At 40.1% G+C, this 17,835-nt stretch overlaps 1 protein-coding gene across 3 annotated transcripts in view; it reads left to right on the forward strand.

The window, feature by feature from the left end:
- The window catches only part of LOC116849372, an 85,596-nt gene extending 70,627 nt beyond the window's left edge, over positions 1-14,969 (forward strand). For all 3 annotated transcript variants that reach the window (XM_032826479.1, XM_032826480.1, XM_032826481.1), the window contains 5 exons: positions 1,356-1,660; positions 2,117-2,612; positions 3,059-3,360; positions 6,473-6,728; positions 9,070-14,969. In XM_032826479.1, coding sequence (XP_032682370.1) covers positions 2,349-2,612; positions 3,059-3,360; positions 6,473-6,728; positions 9,070-11,496 — 3,249 coding nt within the window. In that variant the 5' untranslated portion in view covers positions 1,356-1,660; positions 2,117-2,348 and the 3' untranslated portion in view covers positions 11,497-14,969. The remainder of the gene's footprint in view (positions 1-1,355; positions 1,661-2,116; positions 2,613-3,058; positions 3,361-6,472; positions 6,729-9,069) is intronic.
- The last annotated feature ends 2,866 nt before the right edge of the window (positions 14,970-17,835 follow it).

Raw genomic sequence — 17,835 nt, forward strand, 5'->3', positions numbered from 1 at the left:
TATATATATATTTTTTTTTTATATTTATATTTATATATATATTTCGCGTTATTTGAGAGAAATTTTCCTCAGTATAAAAATATGTATACGTTAGAACAAATAAATATGTTATTTTAGTACCCATCAAATGTATATATTTTTTATTTTTTAAATATTTTTTAATGTACATTAATTAACAAGTATTAATTATATAGTACAAATGAAATAGGTTTGCACTATTTACAAAGTCGATAGTACAAGTAATAGTAAATAAATAGAAGACAAGTAGAGAGAAGTAATAGTAAATAAATAGAAGACAAGACAGAGAGAAGACAAGTAACTTCTGATCGTATCTTTGAGAATTATTTTCGTTGCACCGAAAATACTCACAGAAGAACATCGAATCGCCGGCGGATGTTGGTTTTGCTCGAAGCGTGAAAAAACACCGGTGTCGATTTTAATTACACCCCGACCGCAGGCGCGCTCCATAATAAGCGTGAATTCGACATTAAGTGTGGCCGAGAAGCGTTTCCGTGGTGCGCTCCGGGGGGAGATACGTCTTGACAACTTGAAATTAATTAAACGTCCTAACGCCACGGGAGCCGCCACGTGAAAGCGTTCGGCAAATTGCCTCGGCTTGATTCCAATGGCGTTAAAATTCATTCACCCTCCGATCCAGACGTCGTCGGTCGCCGGTCTGTCCGTGCGAGCATTAACGTCGCGTTCCGTCTCATTCGAATTGCAAATGCCGGATAATGGCTGATGCACGGGCGAATTTAAGCGACCACGACGGCACATCTCGGCTATCGACGTAGGATTCGCTTTTTATTCGCGAACGAATGAGTGCTGCTCTTTTATTATTAATGCGGGCATCGTGCGCGGCGACACTCGCTAAGTCCGTTTTCTGCTATGTACGTGGAATTAGCACATTCTCTGCTCTCTCCGTCCGTGTGCATTTGCGGATTGATGGCGGCATTTGCGAGGAGGAATCGTCATTACTGTAGATTGCGAACAATCGCTTTCGTGTGTCTCGGACGAGGCGATTCAGCAATTCGTCGAGTTGTGGGAGAACGTGGGAGACTCGGACGGATGCGTTGCAAGAAATGCATTGCGCAGAAAATTAATTTTTTAACTGATACGACGAAAGCGCATGGTAAAGATTTCGAAGGGATAGAAGAAAATAGGAATATGGTGCTCATTTCTTTTTTTAATAAAAAACTACTTGAGCAAGTTCCGTTTCTAGTGTACGCTGAAATCGGCCTCGCGACATCTGGTGCGTGCAACTTTTTATGCGCGTACTACTTTGTAAGAAAATTTTATACAATAGCTGCATTCTATGAAAAAAAAAAGTAACCAGAGACCCATTTTCATTTCAGGAAACGAAGGGATACGACGAAGTCGGCGGAGACGTGAAAATGAAGAGTTGAGTGGAACAAGCAAGAAAGGATCAAGGACGTAACGATACGTTGTGGTGTATTAAGATATTTCCGTTTCCTGACAGGGAACTCATGAAACTCCACGTAGCCCGTAATATTTCGGCAAACTGATTGCGCTTCGGCATAAAGTACAAACGCTTCCATCACGAGTCTCGAGGAAAACTCGCTAATCAAGTGAAAAACTTCAGACTGCCGAACATGGAAAGCCACAATGTTGCCGCAGGGAATATACCGTGCTGTAGAAGGTCAGTAAAAGTAAACCTTGCCGCAACGTTGTTACCGGCAAAAATTGCGTTTTCCATTCAGCTAACTCGCTCCATCGAAAACGAATGAATGAACAAACGAACGCGATAAACGGCCGGGCTACGTTTTAAAATTGCAAGAAATAATTAAACTCGTAGAAGAGTAGTAATAATCTCTTTCACATAAGGAAACATCCTCATTACAAATAGCAGCTGGTTTAAATATTAAGAGAACTGGCTCCAGCAGCTCTGAGTGAAAATACACGACTTCAGAAATGTAATTAAACTTGGAAAGTGTTGCATTGAGAATACTATATATCCACGTCACATGAGAGAAAACGCACGAGTGATATTGGATTTGATTCCTTTTCATTCAACCTCTCTCCCGAGTCGCGCTCACAATTGCTAATCCAATTATCAACGTATCCCACGAGAAACACGTCGTTCGCTTATTTACAGCGTCGAACGGCGGCGCCAAGCCTGTCGAGGGTCCGCGCGACACGGACGCCGTTAGACGCGAGTGACTCGCCGTCAATCTACCGTGTTCCTGACACGACGTGGCAGCCTGGAAGACTTCGCGTCATGTCGCCGCGCGGAGGAGGACGCGTCTACGAGCGGAACTTGACCTAAGGAAGGCCGAGGAGACGTTGGCGAGAAAAGTGCGGACCACCCGGCCGTTGCGAGAGCGACAATGTCAGCGCTCGCTACGGATACGCTGTCGAGCACCGTTGCCGGGGAACTGACGACCGCAGTTATACCCACCGTCACCAGGATCGACAGATCGCAGCTGGACGTTAGTCCCATCTCAGTGTTCCTCGCGGTCTCCATAGTGTGCATACTGTCGCCCATCACGGTCACGGGCAACTCCATCATCCTGGCCGCCTTTTACAGGTATAAGAGGCTCAGGACCGCGTCCAATTGCCTTCTGGTCTCCTTGGCCATCAGCGACTTTGGGGTGAGTTTTTTTTACGAGCCTGTCGTATACCTTCCCTTACTTTTCGTGTAGCTGCTGGAAACACGCTCGTCCCATGCGACATTCAAGAAATAGTAATACACTCCTACCCGCGGCGAAATATAGAGAACAAACACACAATAATTTATATATAAATTTTACAAAAGAACCTTCCGTCTCTCTCTCTCTCTCTCTCTCTTGTTGTTAATTATCCAACGATGGATTATACCAGTCTCATAGATTTGCATCAATATAATTGGCACGTTCATGCATTGCAGTCATAAATGTAAATGCGACAATTGTTCCAAAACAGTACCTAACAATATCAATCTCGCGCAAGTTTCGCGTTCCTTCCAAAGTCCGTTTTATGGGCTAGCTTGCGCACGATGGCGCACGCGTAATCCTCATTCGACACTGCAGTAACCCGTCGTCGCCGTGCTTCCGTGCAGGTTGGCGTGTTTATGCCCTTCGGGATGCAGCTGGAGCTTTCTGGCCTGCCGGAGAACGGCGTCACCACGCTCTGCATCGTGCCGTACTGCATCGTGATCGCGCTCTGCAGCGTCAGCGTCCTGGTGACCGTGGCGATCGCGGTGGACCGCCTGACTTCGTTGGCGCAGCCGTTGCGCTACAAGAACATCATCACCCACAGTAGCATAGAGAAGTACATCGCGGTCTTCTGGATATACGCGATCGCGGTCGGCCTCTCGCCCCTCATTTATGCTCAAATCAACGGCGGGATGCAGTCGAACAGGTGAGAATTCTCTCAAGCGTGATGTTGTAATATCTCCTCACCGCGCGATAATAGTCCATCTCCGTTTCCGCGGAGCTGTTCATGGAAAATTCCTCGTAACGAGTATCAGAAGACTCGTATGTACGATCATGACATACTAGTCGAGGGAAATTTGTTAAATAAATAAATAGCAATTTCCTTCCGCGTGCGGCGTAAAGATTGCTCTGAATAATAGATCCGAGGACTCTACTGCCACTGTACTACGGGGAAACAGCCGTTTTACCGGAATTACCGAGTCCAATAGAACCTTTGTAATTTCGGCTCAGCTGGAACGGCGTGTACAAACCGCTTAATCAAAAGTATGTTAATAGAACACACGTGAACATTTTAGTTTTTAATTCTCAATTTGTTTTCTTTCTCTCATTCCGCTTTTCATCGATATACTTCCACGGATAACTACATAAACGTCGAGTAACGTCATAATTCTCAAATTGGCGTTAAAATAGCTCCGCATTAAATTCACAATTAAACTCGCTCGTTATCATTTCTCTCTATGGAACACGTCTTTCCGCTTTTTAAACATCAATTATGGCCTCACGGTCGAACAAAGCTGAACGGAAATAAACAAGTTTGCGTGCTGCTCGCAGATGCAGTTAAGATATCGCGAGGAACAGGTGTCGCAGCGAAAGAAATCACACTGAGTTGACTTCTTATCTGCGTTGACTTCTTGTCTGCGAAAAAGGAAAGACGATCGCGAAAGAAAAACTGGTCTCGCAATTAAGAAGGACAAGAGAACGATCGTAGACGCCACCTAACTGCGCCACTCACGCGCGACATACACGAACAAAACAACTAAATCCACCGGTTATGACGAATACGAATCAGTCGGGACTCGCGCCAATAGCGCATATTAGTTTGAATTAATCGTTTGCTAATGAACGATTTCAAACTGATCCGATGAGTCCTCTCGTGTAACGGTCGCTGGTTATAGCCAACTCAAACGGGTGTTCTAGATGCGACGCCTACAGTTCCGAACAGAATTACGAGAGAGATTGCATTGAGGTTCTATCTGAAAACTTGTATATATGATTTAGATGTATATTGCGCACCATACCGTGACACGTGCCGTTTCGAGAAGAGCGGATGCGCCATACAGGTGACATAATAACTGAAACCGACTAAGTTCATTTGTGTGCGACACGCGTGAGATACAGAGCGCGAAATCGTACATGGAAAGAATTTTATAGTAAAATTTATTATAGGATTTTGTAACCGCGCGATAGATCAACATTCTGCAGTGGTTTACTCTATTCTTTCATTTTATATGTGCTACTTCTACTTTAAGAACTGAAACGTGTTATTAAAACATTTACGATGTTTCTAACGAAATCTGCTATGTTTTTAGCGAAACTTTCGCTATGTTTCTTAGTAAAATATACATCACTGAGAAAGACAGTCTCTTTCTAGGTTACCAAAAACATACTGAAACGGAAAGGAATTTATGTGAAAAAAAGAAACTATAATATTCTCTTCGTGTGAGGTAGAATCATGTTACGAAATGCGGAACAATTTGAACTTTTAGCTCAACCATTTCCTCCATTATTTAAATCCCATCACGGTGCTTTGATGTAAAGAAAGTGAGGGCTGCGTCAAAGGGCTTAGCGTCGCCTCACTTACGGCGGTAACGTAGTTTTAATTACGACGTGGCATGATGCCACGATCTTTAGCAGCTCTATCAGAGAGACGATGTTAATATTGCATAATGGTTGCGAGAATATCTTTTAATTAGCATTTTATCGGAGTGTTGGTTCCTCAGTTCTGCTTCTTTTATTCCGAAGAAGGAATTGGACTTTATCATTTCGTTACTCGTAATTCGCGATGACACTGTGTCGTTGTCCCGTGTTCCGTTCTTCTCAAGTTTAGAAGTAAAAGTTTAGAAATAACTTCGAAATGTGAGATTCAACTGCAGGAGAAATATTATCGCGTGTACTGTTTTATTTAAAAATGCTCATTACCCCCGCGACAGTAATTCTTCGGAAACGCGCGCAATTAACTCGGTATTTACCTAGACGATCTTTTTAATATGGATCCGACGTAAATACGAGGCAATTTTTACACCGCGGTAATCAGCACTGTGTAATACAATCGACGCGACATAAAAACACACGGGGTGTCGAATTACATCATTTCCAGGACTTGCGGCGGGTATTAGCTTTGCGGGTATATTGCTTGCACCGTCCCGACGAGGGAGGCGAGCTCCTCGCCTCGTGAACTCGCAGTTCGTGCCGCTGCTTGTGCACGACCAATCAAGTAATGTGCTAAAACGTAGACTACAAAGGGTGACAAGGAGGTTCTTTACCCTGTGACGCGTACTTTCACGCAATCAAAGCAACCTAAGGGAGGAAACCTGTCATCGATCTCCTGTCCGCGATATGCTGCACACGCTCCACCTCGCAGCCCTCGTATATTATATATTCGACACACACTGTATTTACGAGATATAAATTTTCATTAGCGCTCTCGTATGACGTTGCGTAACCGTCACGTGCGAGCTTCACGTTCGTGGAAAAGTATACGTACGTTTCATTTCTCTAAAAATACTCTATAAGATGTAAAGAAATGTATCTATAAGGAATCAGCCTGAACACGCAAAAGCTCAGATTCGCTAGATAAAACTTTATTAACACTCTAGGACTACTGAGGGAGTCAATATAACTCGTAAATTTAACTTTGTCGTCAATATAACTTTGTAAATTTTTATGAAAAATCCTCAAACTTATAACCGTGCAATTTATATTTTCAATTAATTGCTCGATTAAAACTAAGAAGAACAAATAAATGTTTCAAAACTCCGACATTTTGACAACTGACAGAAGTAGGTCGACAATTGATAGTTCTAGTGTTAAACAATTTGTTCAGTCTCAAGAGCGACTGACTAGCACTTATCTTACAACGTTTATTTATTCAGATATATTTATATATTTACATTTGTGTGTGTGTGTATATATTTACATATAATAATATGTAAATATTTATATATAAATAACGCCACATGTTATATTAGAAAAATATCGATATGTGTATGCGTGCTAAAATATGCGTTATCTTATTCCCTATATGATTTCTTCCGCAGCGCGCACTGTAGATTCGATGCGGCCGTACTGCCGCCAGTCAGGGTATTCCTGGTCGTGGCAGTCTGGGCGCCGAGCGCCCTCGTTCTGCTCAGTTGCTACATGTACGTCTACCTCGTCGCGCGTGCACATGCACGAGCGATTTACACGGTGGAGCTGTCGTTCAGACATCAAACGCAGACCTTGGCGTTGCCTCGTTACGGACAAACGCTGGCAGTCACGGTCGGCGCGTTTCTCATCTTGTGGCTTCCATTCCAAGTGAGTAAAACAACATACTCCCGTCAACAAATTCCCGTCGTCGTGTAAGATTTACAGTCCTTGCGTCCAGACTCATTTAGCCACGGGACTTGTGAGGGACTTTGCCATACTGACGCGCGTTTCCGCGTAGCGCCGTGTCTGACCACTAAAGCTCTGTCACCACTTAGACGTCAGACACGTGACGACATCAATTTCATTTCGCCGCTGCTGCACTACGTACCTGTACCGGGCGCGGGAATGAGGTTTAAGTCTGATATAGTGCTTATAAGACGGTATCTAGGCGCCCGACTCACAGCTTGTATATTCGATGTACCTGCCAAGGTGACGGCAATAATATCAGCGAAAAATCCCCAAGAGAAAGAGCAGAAAACGCGTGTAAAGCACGCAAACGTTAATTAAAACCGACGCGTCAAATCTTACGTATAATCAAGTCAGTTTTTGTAATATTTAATATAATGCTTAATGAACACATACAGCCAGTGATAATCAGAGAGACTGTAGCATTTTTATCTAGATAAACTTCAGAACACATTCGATAGAATAATTTACCTTCTGAAAATTACAAAAGAGAAATTTGATTCAACGACAATTTAATATTCATAAACAAATTTCTCTATTGGATATAGATGCATTGCAAAATTCATCAAGAAAAAATAGTGCAACTTTTCTGCCACTAGGATTGTATTTCACACATAATTGAAAAAGAAAAAATATGTATAATTAAGATGTGTAATAAATTATTTCAGGTTTGCCAAGTAAAATGAAACGTTTATATCTTTATGTTGTTGTAATTTTATGAAACAATATATGTATAACTCTAATTTACGATTTTTTGTCACTTTTTGCATACATTATTTCATAAAATTATAAGAACATGAAAGAATGCAATCCTTTCATCTTACCTAAGAAATCCAAAATTACTTATTGCACAATATGTCGATACATTTCTTCTGAGACAAGCATTTACATTAATTTACCGTCGCTCATAGTTGCTCGTCTATCTTATTCATCTGTTTAATCCCTATCGACCTAAACTGTTTATGGGGTAACCCTTCCCATCCGAAGTCGCTGACGTTTATCTCGGTCACGAGCGATTATCTTAGGACATAGCAGATAATGACTTGTTTACCCCGCATCGTGCCATAATATGTGCATTTTTTTACCTCTCGCGTTATCTCCGCCAACTGAATCGAGCCTAGCGCGTGCAGTAGCTAAGAGGATCAGGCTCGGGGCGTTCATTGCGGCGGGAGGTAAAACGCGTTTATCGTCTCGCGTGAAATTTCGTTTCGCGAAATGGTGCTCGCGAAACCGCGATATATATTCTCTCTTCCAAGCTCGGCTCTTCGTGTTTATGTTGGCAAGATCAACGCGCGCTGATACAGGGCAAGTCGCAAGAGAGGAAAACTTAAATTAAAATGAAAGGTCATTCGATACACGATATCGTGATCGTGCTCTCCCTGCTTGTTGAATGTCTTTACCTTTGAAGATGGAAAAAGAGAAGAGAGGTACGCGCAAACTTTGTCGCGAGGTACCGACTGGCATTTCAAGCAAAAAATTTTTATAATTGCACTACGCAACGCGAATAATCGCGGCGGGAGTAGTCTCGAATGCTTTGAACGTTGATTCAGAGTACGATCTAAGGATCAACAAGTTCGAACAGAGAGATTTTCTGGACCTTATGTCTCGGCTTGTCCTTGGCGAGCGAAAGTACCGTCGAACGTCGAAAGCACCGTCGTAAGTCACGAAATAACAGGAGCGTATATGTGACGGAAACGATAGTTACGAGCGACGAAAAAAAGTACAAACTGCGTAGTCAGTTTGACCTTTGTCCTTTTTGTTATTTCCCTCAAATTCCGTGCATTAAAAAAGCCGCGGTGAGACCGCGCGAACAACCGCGAACATTTCCACAATGACTCCGCGCACCTCTTCCTTTCTCTCGTGGCATGAAAACGTTGTTATAATGCAAATTTGCGTGATTTTATTCAAAATGTTGCGCTCTATAGCCGTATTTATAAATGAGAAATCGTTGGTCGCGTCGCCGATTTTGCCGGCGCAACACGGAAAATTCGCGCGCCCTCCAACAACATCAGAACGAATTTCACCAACTCCTCCCTTCACCCGCATTCCCGTTTTTGCCCTTTCAAAAAACACATGCGAGAAATGCATCGTGAAATAATTGCTCGATACGCGGCAGGCCGATAGAGGAACTTCAAAGGGCGCGTTTCCCATGTCGGCTTTGGCGTTTCTCTCTTCGGAAATCGATATCTTTTTTGGCAACGTCGTTGCTTGATGAACACGACACTGGGCTCAACGTCGAATATACGCTCGTCTTATTTTTCAGACCTGCATGCTGGTGGATATTTTCTGCGGCACCAACATTCTATCGGATTGGTCGGTGGTGTGGCTGGGCCTACCGATCTTGGCACACAGCGGCGTGAATCCCTGGATCTACGCATTCCATCACGGCGAGATGCGCGTGGCCGCGGGTAAGATCGCGGGCGACCTGATCGCCTTGGTCTGTCTGATGCCGAGTCGCTATGGCTGCTCGCCAGCGAGACGCGGCACTAACACGAACCTGGAACTCGCCGAGATCAACAATAGCAACGAGAGCAGGCGGCATCCGGTGGAAGATTGCTTCGCCGCCAAGCATCCCGGCGTGCTCTACGCCAGCAGGAGGTGCTTGGAGATATCGGGTAAGCACACCAATATCTCTCCCGAAAAGAACGACGCCGACTGCGCCGCCTCGTCCAGCAGCCGGCACGGTGACATCATCGAGGAAAACATCCATGATCTCACGAAGATGCTCGATCCAAAGTATATCATCGACAGGAGCCATGTCATCGATTCGAATCACAACATCGATAAGATCAAGAACCTTAAGTATCTGCTGGATCCGACCTTCAGCAAGATACGGCACCTCAGACTGCTAAATCGCAAGCGAATAAACAACAAAAACTTCCCACTCATCAATGAGCCGAAGTTCATATCTTATCAGAATTTGAAAAGCACAGACGGAGCGCACAGTAGTCGCAAGTACCTTCAACTGAACGCACTCTCCGACCCGATGCTGAACGCCGACAGTCCCGTGATGGAGACCAAGGACTTCAACGAGGTGCTCCGCCACAATAACGATGTCTGCAACAAGTGGGACTCCCACTTATCGTCCATGTCAGATTCCAACATCAAAGAGACTACGGGACGCGCTTCTCAGACGAGCTCGAAGCTCTTTCCGGCGAGTGGCAGCGACGCGGAGAGTCGCGGCTACTCCGTGCAGAATCTCGACCTCAATCACAGCAGATACGAGGACGCGTTAGCCAGGCACACGATGATGCTCTGTCAGCAGATGGAGGATCAACGCAGAGCCAAAACTTCGCCACACCCGCGACGAAAGTTGCGTCGCTTCGGACGCGCAAGTCCAAACTTGAATCTCAGACTGCAAAGCGACTTTACACCGTCCTCGTCGGTGTCCAATAGCGCTAAGCCGAGCTATGCGAACACTCCAAGGCGAAGTGCATCGCCCGGACACGTGACGATCACGCCAAACAAGTTAGCGAATCTGATCAACCTAGACCCACCGTCGAGAAGCGCACACACACGAATAGACCTTACTGCCAGAACTCTGATGCAAACACGAAGGAATTTGGATATATTAAAGCACTCCGAGTCGATCAATGCAATCGACCCGACGACGCGTGTAACATTATTGGAGCCATCTAACCTGATGGACTCTTTGATCGTGCCGACGATACATTCGGAACCGCCGAGTCCTATAGATCCATTGCCTTCGGCATCTCTGCAGAGTGAAGAGGCGCAAAGCCTTGAGATCCCGATACCCGTCGACGTGACGCAACGTACCAAGTCGCCTTTAGGCAAACGAAGCAGTCCAGTAAGATATTCGGATCCGGTGATACCGACCGTGTTGCTGAACATCGAGGATTTCAGCGAACCATCCGAGAACGATAAATGCGCAATCGGCAAAGACGTGTCGGGGAACGATCTTTTATCCGGTAACACACCAACGTTGGAGCCGATCGATCTATTCGAGGCGCTGCTGAGGAACTCGGACAAGTGCAGAGACGCGAGATTGCCGGAGCCCATCTTCGCCGAGCACGACTCCACGAGATTCAGCTCGAGACGGCCTTCGGACTCGAAGTGGTCGGAATCGTCTAGGAGTCAAGAGGTTCTATCGAGCGTGACCGAGCATCAAACGACCTTTCCGTCCTCTTATTCGGTCAATAATTTTCAAACATGCTGTAACAGCGGCAGCGACCTCAACGACCTCACGTCCTTGGATCCTTTTATGTGTCCCGACGCTCTCACGTCGTCCTTGCGCGAGTCCTTTTTCAGCGCACCGTCGGTACCTGATTCCGACATCTTCACGTCCTTTGAGGAGAATGACGATCCCGGTCTCACGCCCGGATTCACACCGGACTCCGAGCGAGACGCTCCATCGTACAACTCTGTGTCGACGATGAACCTGAAGAGGTGCGTCATCGAGGCAGCAATGCAGAGCCGATCCACGGAGTCAGTGCACCGTGTGAGACATTCGTCGACGCGATCCTGTGCAATTCTCAGGCTGGAACCGTCTGTACATTCCAGCAGACTGAGAGTCAGGCCCTGCACGAGTTATATCCTGAAAGACCCGCCGGTCAAAAGGAACTCGCGACTGGCGCCCCTCGCCATCCCTACGCCTACCGACATCTGCACTCCCACGTTCGATGTCGTGTCAGAAATCAAGGCCGACAACGGCGTTGGCGTTCGCGTATGAATTGTTTGCATGCTGAAAACAGGGACCCGTGAATCCCTCGTCCTCTCATCGTATATTGAATGTGTTCCGAAAACAAATGTTTGCTAGTCACAAAATCCTACTTGCGAAGAACTTTAGATGCGACTTCGTCTTGCGGATGGAAACTGGAGGCCTCTATATCTCGTTCGTCAATCAGTCATTTTCAATATGAAACGTTTGGATTATATTTTACATTAACATTTCCATTTAGACAACATTCATCTTAGAGTTATCTGGACGCGACAATGTCTTTTTATTTACTTCTCTTATTTTTTCTGTTTAATTTTTTTGACTTATTTAACTTTTATCTCTAACTTCGCTGTTCTTTCTGTTTGTATCATCATTTCTCATATTAGATAAGAGCAATGAGCAACTTCATGAGATATATGGTGCTAGATATATAAAAAGAGATATGGATATTACTTTGTAACAAATATGATAAGAAATCTTTGGTAGTCGATGTATTTAAATTTGAATTGTGATGGTACTGCATGTTTTCAAAGAAATCACAGATCATTAAAGGCCCTTGCACAATGCCAAGCTACAGGCAATAGAAATGGGCATTAACTAATAGGAACAGGGAATAAAAATAATTGACCAATTTGAATTCCTATTCCCTGTTGCTATTGCCTGTTGCCTGACATTTTGCAACGGCCTTAATCGTGTGAGGAAGAGAAAACTCCGTGAGTTCTCTCTAGCATCGTCATTTCGATGGCTATTCGAGTTAAGCTAATTTGATGTGCAGGAGCGACGATGAATGCGTGAATGAATCACCGTTTTACCTGAAAGAATCAACTATATATTTCGTAATATGTGCGATTGAGCCGCGTCGACTGACCCAATCGATCGACCGGATCGGCGCTGCGCGCGAATAATGTTCCGTCTTAAACGTGAATTAGTCTATATACACGTCGTATCGAGATAAAAAGAGAAGTTCTTTCTGTGCGGTCCAAAATATTGCCTGTGACGTGCGATGACGTTTATATTCTGCGAATCGATCCGCATATGATCGGCTGGTTACTCAGACGTTCTATGAATCAGAACCGTGCCAAGCGAATTATATCGAATCCCGAATTTCGCAGCAGCCGTTCGACTCAAGCTTGTAACCCGTTATCGCTTGTGTACCTGATGAAAGATGATATATTTGTTGACTACGAGAGATCATGTGGATATATATTATATCACGGAGTATTTATTACCAAGGATTATTCTTCAGCGAAACATAGGTGGCTAAAACTTCTCAATCGCGTACGAAGCGATATCCTGCGCAGCCAACGAATGCAGTCTGATCGCATCGACTGCACTTTCTCGTTTTTAACGCCCTCGCTCCGTCTCATTTCGCGCGGGTTTCCTCTAATCTAAATACCTTAGCGATAAACGAACGTGTCGATCACACAAACGCGTACTTAGAGTTAAATTATATCCTAAGCTCCTAAGAAATCGTCGCGATTGTCAAACGGAATAATAATACGGAATAATAATACGGAGAATAATTTGTGTATGTATTAGGAACATTTCTCTTTTTTAACTACAAAATTACTTTTGGAGCTATTCATTAACAGTATCGTAAATTAAAATTCGCGGAATAATACTTCGTTACATGAACATACAAAGCGAAATTGCGTGCGAGACAAAATTGAAAGTCTCAAGGACGGAGAAACAAATAGCTGACGAATATATGCTCAGTTATCGCGAATAGTAGAAAGACTAAAAAAAGAGCAAAGCAAATATAAATTTCAGAGAATAAAATAATGAAAAACATATTTGTTTGACGGAATATAGCGATTATTTTCCTCGTGACGTGTTTCATACAACACCGTGCACAACTATAAATATATATTAACATGTCGATTTTGTCGCGAGCATCTTCGTGAAGATCTCTAACTTTTGTATTACAACGCTGTACAAATCGCTTTGCTAGCTCGAACGAAATTCGAGAATATATACATATAAAATCTCTATGAGACGCGCGAGATAGAAATCGCGTCCAATCCTCACAAATAAATGCCAATTATGTACCGAAGTAATTTTATACGTAAGATAATCGAGAGAAAGAAAGAGAGAGAGAGAAAGAAAGGAAAAGAGAGAAATAGAAATCACGTGTAAATGTAAATTATTTTTATCGTGTACTTACATACATTTTTCAAAACAAAGTTTCCTACATACTCCATGTACCTAAACTACGGTGTCTCCGTACGCGAAGATTAATAGCAACTTAACAGCGCTTCGAAACGTGCGTCGGAGAATTTTACGACACGCATCAACAAACTTCTGGGCAAGTGCAGGCAGCTGAAAAAGAAGACCTTTATTTTTTCCTCGCGTTCAATGTCGACTGATCTTGTGATTTGTCTTCCATGCGGCGCGAACGACGTGCAAGTTTTAAATAGACGCAGAATCTCCGGTACCTACCAGCCGCGATATTTCTTTCTGATTCTCCTGTATCTTGCGATAACATAGCGATAAGCGCTACTGATGAATATTTTCTTTTTTTTTTGTGAAAGCGTAATTGTCAGATATGTAAAATGTATTTCAAATTTAATCTTCCGAAAGATCCTCTGTCGAATTCGAGAAAATGTCGGAGATGTGAATTTTTAACGACTTTTCGAGATATCTTCAAATATACCTTAGCGCTTGATCGCTATTTTATAACAAGAGAGAAAGAGAGAGATTTATTGCAGCATTATAATTTTATTTATCTCTTTACGGGACACCGTTACAATACAAGCTCTGTAAGGATAAAGCTCCAGTATTCATGGAAGTGAGACAGGCACTGATATATTTTTATGAAATACCTTTACTGTTGTTTATAGATGTTAAGCGTGAGAGCGAAATCTCGATTCACGTCCGATAACTGATCGAACTAGGATCGAAACGCCTTTCCTTCTACATTACGTGAATATGATTTTAAAGTTATCGTTTCCCATCGTATCGTAACAAACATTACGAAGCGAACGCGAAACACCAAGGAGATATTGATTGAGGAAAAACGAATATCAAAAACTTTATCAGTTAAAACCAAAATTTTAATCTACTTTAGAAAGTCTTCTGTTCGCTCAAGAAAATCAAAGAAGTTTGAACGAAATGGAAAATATGTGTCAATCCAATTGCATAGAAAACTTAGAAAATTTAAGGCGAAAATAGATGTAACGTTGACATGAAATTCCCTTGATATATCGTGAATCATATTGATTTTGATTTGATACAAATTGTTCGGAGAACTCGACCCATGTTGTAAAGATTCATAACGAGAAGTTGAAAAATGACGATCAATATTGCCTCATTTTTCAGTGTCGATTGCGTATAAATCATTTTTCGATATTCTTACACATGAATCGCGTTGGAGAATGCAACGTTGGATTGAAGGTGTGACGAAAGAGATTACATTTGAGCACTGTAATTATACAATCACGTATATGTTTTTGTATATATAAAAAAATACAATACATTAATTAGAATCCAGACATGATACTTCTTATGATTCTCCCAATCATTGCACCCCACTTCGATAGATAACGTAAATAAAGAGGTAAATTCAATATCACAAATAAGGAATTTGTGATATTGAATTTATAATGATTAAAAGGATTTATTTCCTCAAGTAAAACAATTTTCTATTTATATTTTCATTTATGATATTCTAATAATATGTGTGTGTGATTACTTATTACTTTTTATTCATAAATTTATATATTTCTTTATTATTACGATGAAGTTACTTAATCACTTTGAAACAAACAAGATTTGAAACACACAAGAGTGTAATATCACAAAAAATTAAATACTATAAGCGCGATCCATGACGTATTCTTTATACGTAACCCAGACAGCATATGGATATCCTATGGATATCCATAAGATGTCCTTTAAGGATATTATGGATATCCGGATATTATGGAAGCCATCTATTTTACGTTCTTCGGACATTCAATGAACATTTGTAGCATATCCGTTTATGAAATTGGAGGACATGCTAAAGTCCCCGACATGTCCACGGGATATCCGATGGACGTTCAATGGGTATATAAAGTAGCATCCGGATTTATAATTTACAAGATAATTTTGTAATTTGTAAATTAAAAGGATGAATCATATATACCTAAACAGCACAAAATATTTATAAAATATATATTTACAAAATATTTATAAAATTTATTTGAATATTTTATAAATATTTTCAAAATATTTCATAAATATTTTTATGACCTTAACTTCAATAGATTATAAATATTATAAAAATATTTATTAAAATATATACTTATATTATTAAATTATATACTTTCTTCTCTTTTCCTAAAACTTTTCTTAAATTTTTAAAATATATAATAAAATTTAAAACAAGCAAATATTTATTTAAACAATTTTTACATTTAAAAAATTTTCTTCTTATAAGATCATTTTTCTCTAGAAATTTATAATTTTACAGCTTATTTTACAAATTTAAAAAAATATTACTTTATGTTTATTATGTTTTTTAAAATGTAACAAATATTTTTTTAAGTTAAGAAATTATATTTAAAAAATATATTTCTTTGATTTAAAGAATTTTTTTTAGTATATATTACTAATTTAAATTTTGATTTTCTTATTTCTTCATTAATTTAATAATTATAAATAATTACATTAATTTTTTCATATATAATATTTACAGAAATATTTATAAAATGTTACTACAAATATTTATTTTTTGTTTACTATAAATATTGTATAAAATATTTAGCCTGTATTTTAATAATATTTTGAATAAAGATTTTGGTATTTTTTCTCTATGTATATAAATATTTATAAAATATTTTTAAAAAATTATTAAATATTTTAAAAAAATAATTCGAAATAAATATTTATGAATTTTTATCGTAAATATTGTATAAAATATTTAGCCTGTATTTTAATAATATTTTGAATAAAGATTTTGATACTTTTTTCTCTATGTATATAAATATTTATAAAATATTTTTAAAAAATAATTCGAAATCAATATTTATGAATCTTTATCGTAAATATTGTATGCTGTCTGGGTAAACCGTTAAAACATATATAAAACCGTCCTCTAACATATTTTGAATTTTGTTTTATCTTGGACATATATCAAAAGTACATAAAATATACTGATGAGGATATCCGTTTCATGTTTAAAATCGAATGTCCTGCGGACGTCCATTTCATATCTCTAGACATACGGACGTAAAATAGATATATAAAATATGAAATGGATGTCCTATAAATATCCTGTGCTGTCTGGGAAAATTGTTCACTTACTATACAGCAAATGTGAATAATCAACAGATCCAATCACCTAGTCGATTCCTTTCAAATTTACCGAATTTATAGCTGTTGTTAATTGTAGTTTCGTAATATATCTTAACATATACTATATACTATAAGTAAACACTAGCACACTACGGATTTGAAAATTGTAATTTGAAAGTCTAAGTCTAAATCTAACGTCTAATTTGATATTAGCAGAAGATTTCACGCAGTTGGATATTGACGATTTGGGAAAAGCGCGGGCATTCGACAGCCACTTATAAGAAGAGAAAGAAGAAGAATGATTCACTCGATTGTTTGTTTTTGTTCTGTCTCCTTCAGCTAGAGGGCTAAAGGATTCTTGAAAGACAGTTTGAAAGTTTCAGTATACACGTATATATATATTTGACGATTAATTGCGTATTACATTGTATCGTTCAGATATTTAAGTGAGTATTAATTAATTTACTTCTTTTTTTAGTTATTCTGCGACGATCTACGTTGTAACCACATGTAACCGCATGTACCTATTATCTTATTAATATAAAAATATCTATAGGCGTAAATATTAAAGCATAAATCTTGGTTACTTCATAATTACATTATTTTTTCATAATTATACATGTGAGAAATATCGATCATTTTATAGTTTATGTTATAATATAGTTTATATTATAATTTTTATAGTTTATATATATTTTATAATGTCGTAATTGTTTTATTTACTTATACAACAATCTTATTATTTGATTCACAGGATAAAGAATGATTATATTTAATAAACAGATAATATTAATTTCAACATTTTTACAGACTTAACATCATTTTTCAACATTTTTCAACAGACTTAACAAGATGGAGGCTGGTTTTTTGAAAAAGGATATCAAGTATAACCAAAAGGATCTAAATGTATCGTCAGAATGTATTTGTTACAGGCCACATTCAAATATTATCTGTAATGGATGTGGCTTTTGGACCAAGGGAAGAGTACGTTATTACTGTCCACAACATCCTCAGGTACTGTATAATAAAATTGTTTTAAAGTGTTGTTTATTATCCTTAAAATCTTTGATAATT

Source organism: Odontomachus brunneus, unplaced genomic scaffold (assembly GCF_010583005.1).
Source record: "Odontomachus brunneus isolate Ranch 3 - 2012 unplaced genomic scaffold, Obru_v1 Obru_scaffold_113, whole genome shotgun sequence".
Taxonomy (NCBI): Eukaryota; Metazoa; Arthropoda; class Insecta; order Hymenoptera; family Formicidae; genus Odontomachus; species Odontomachus brunneus.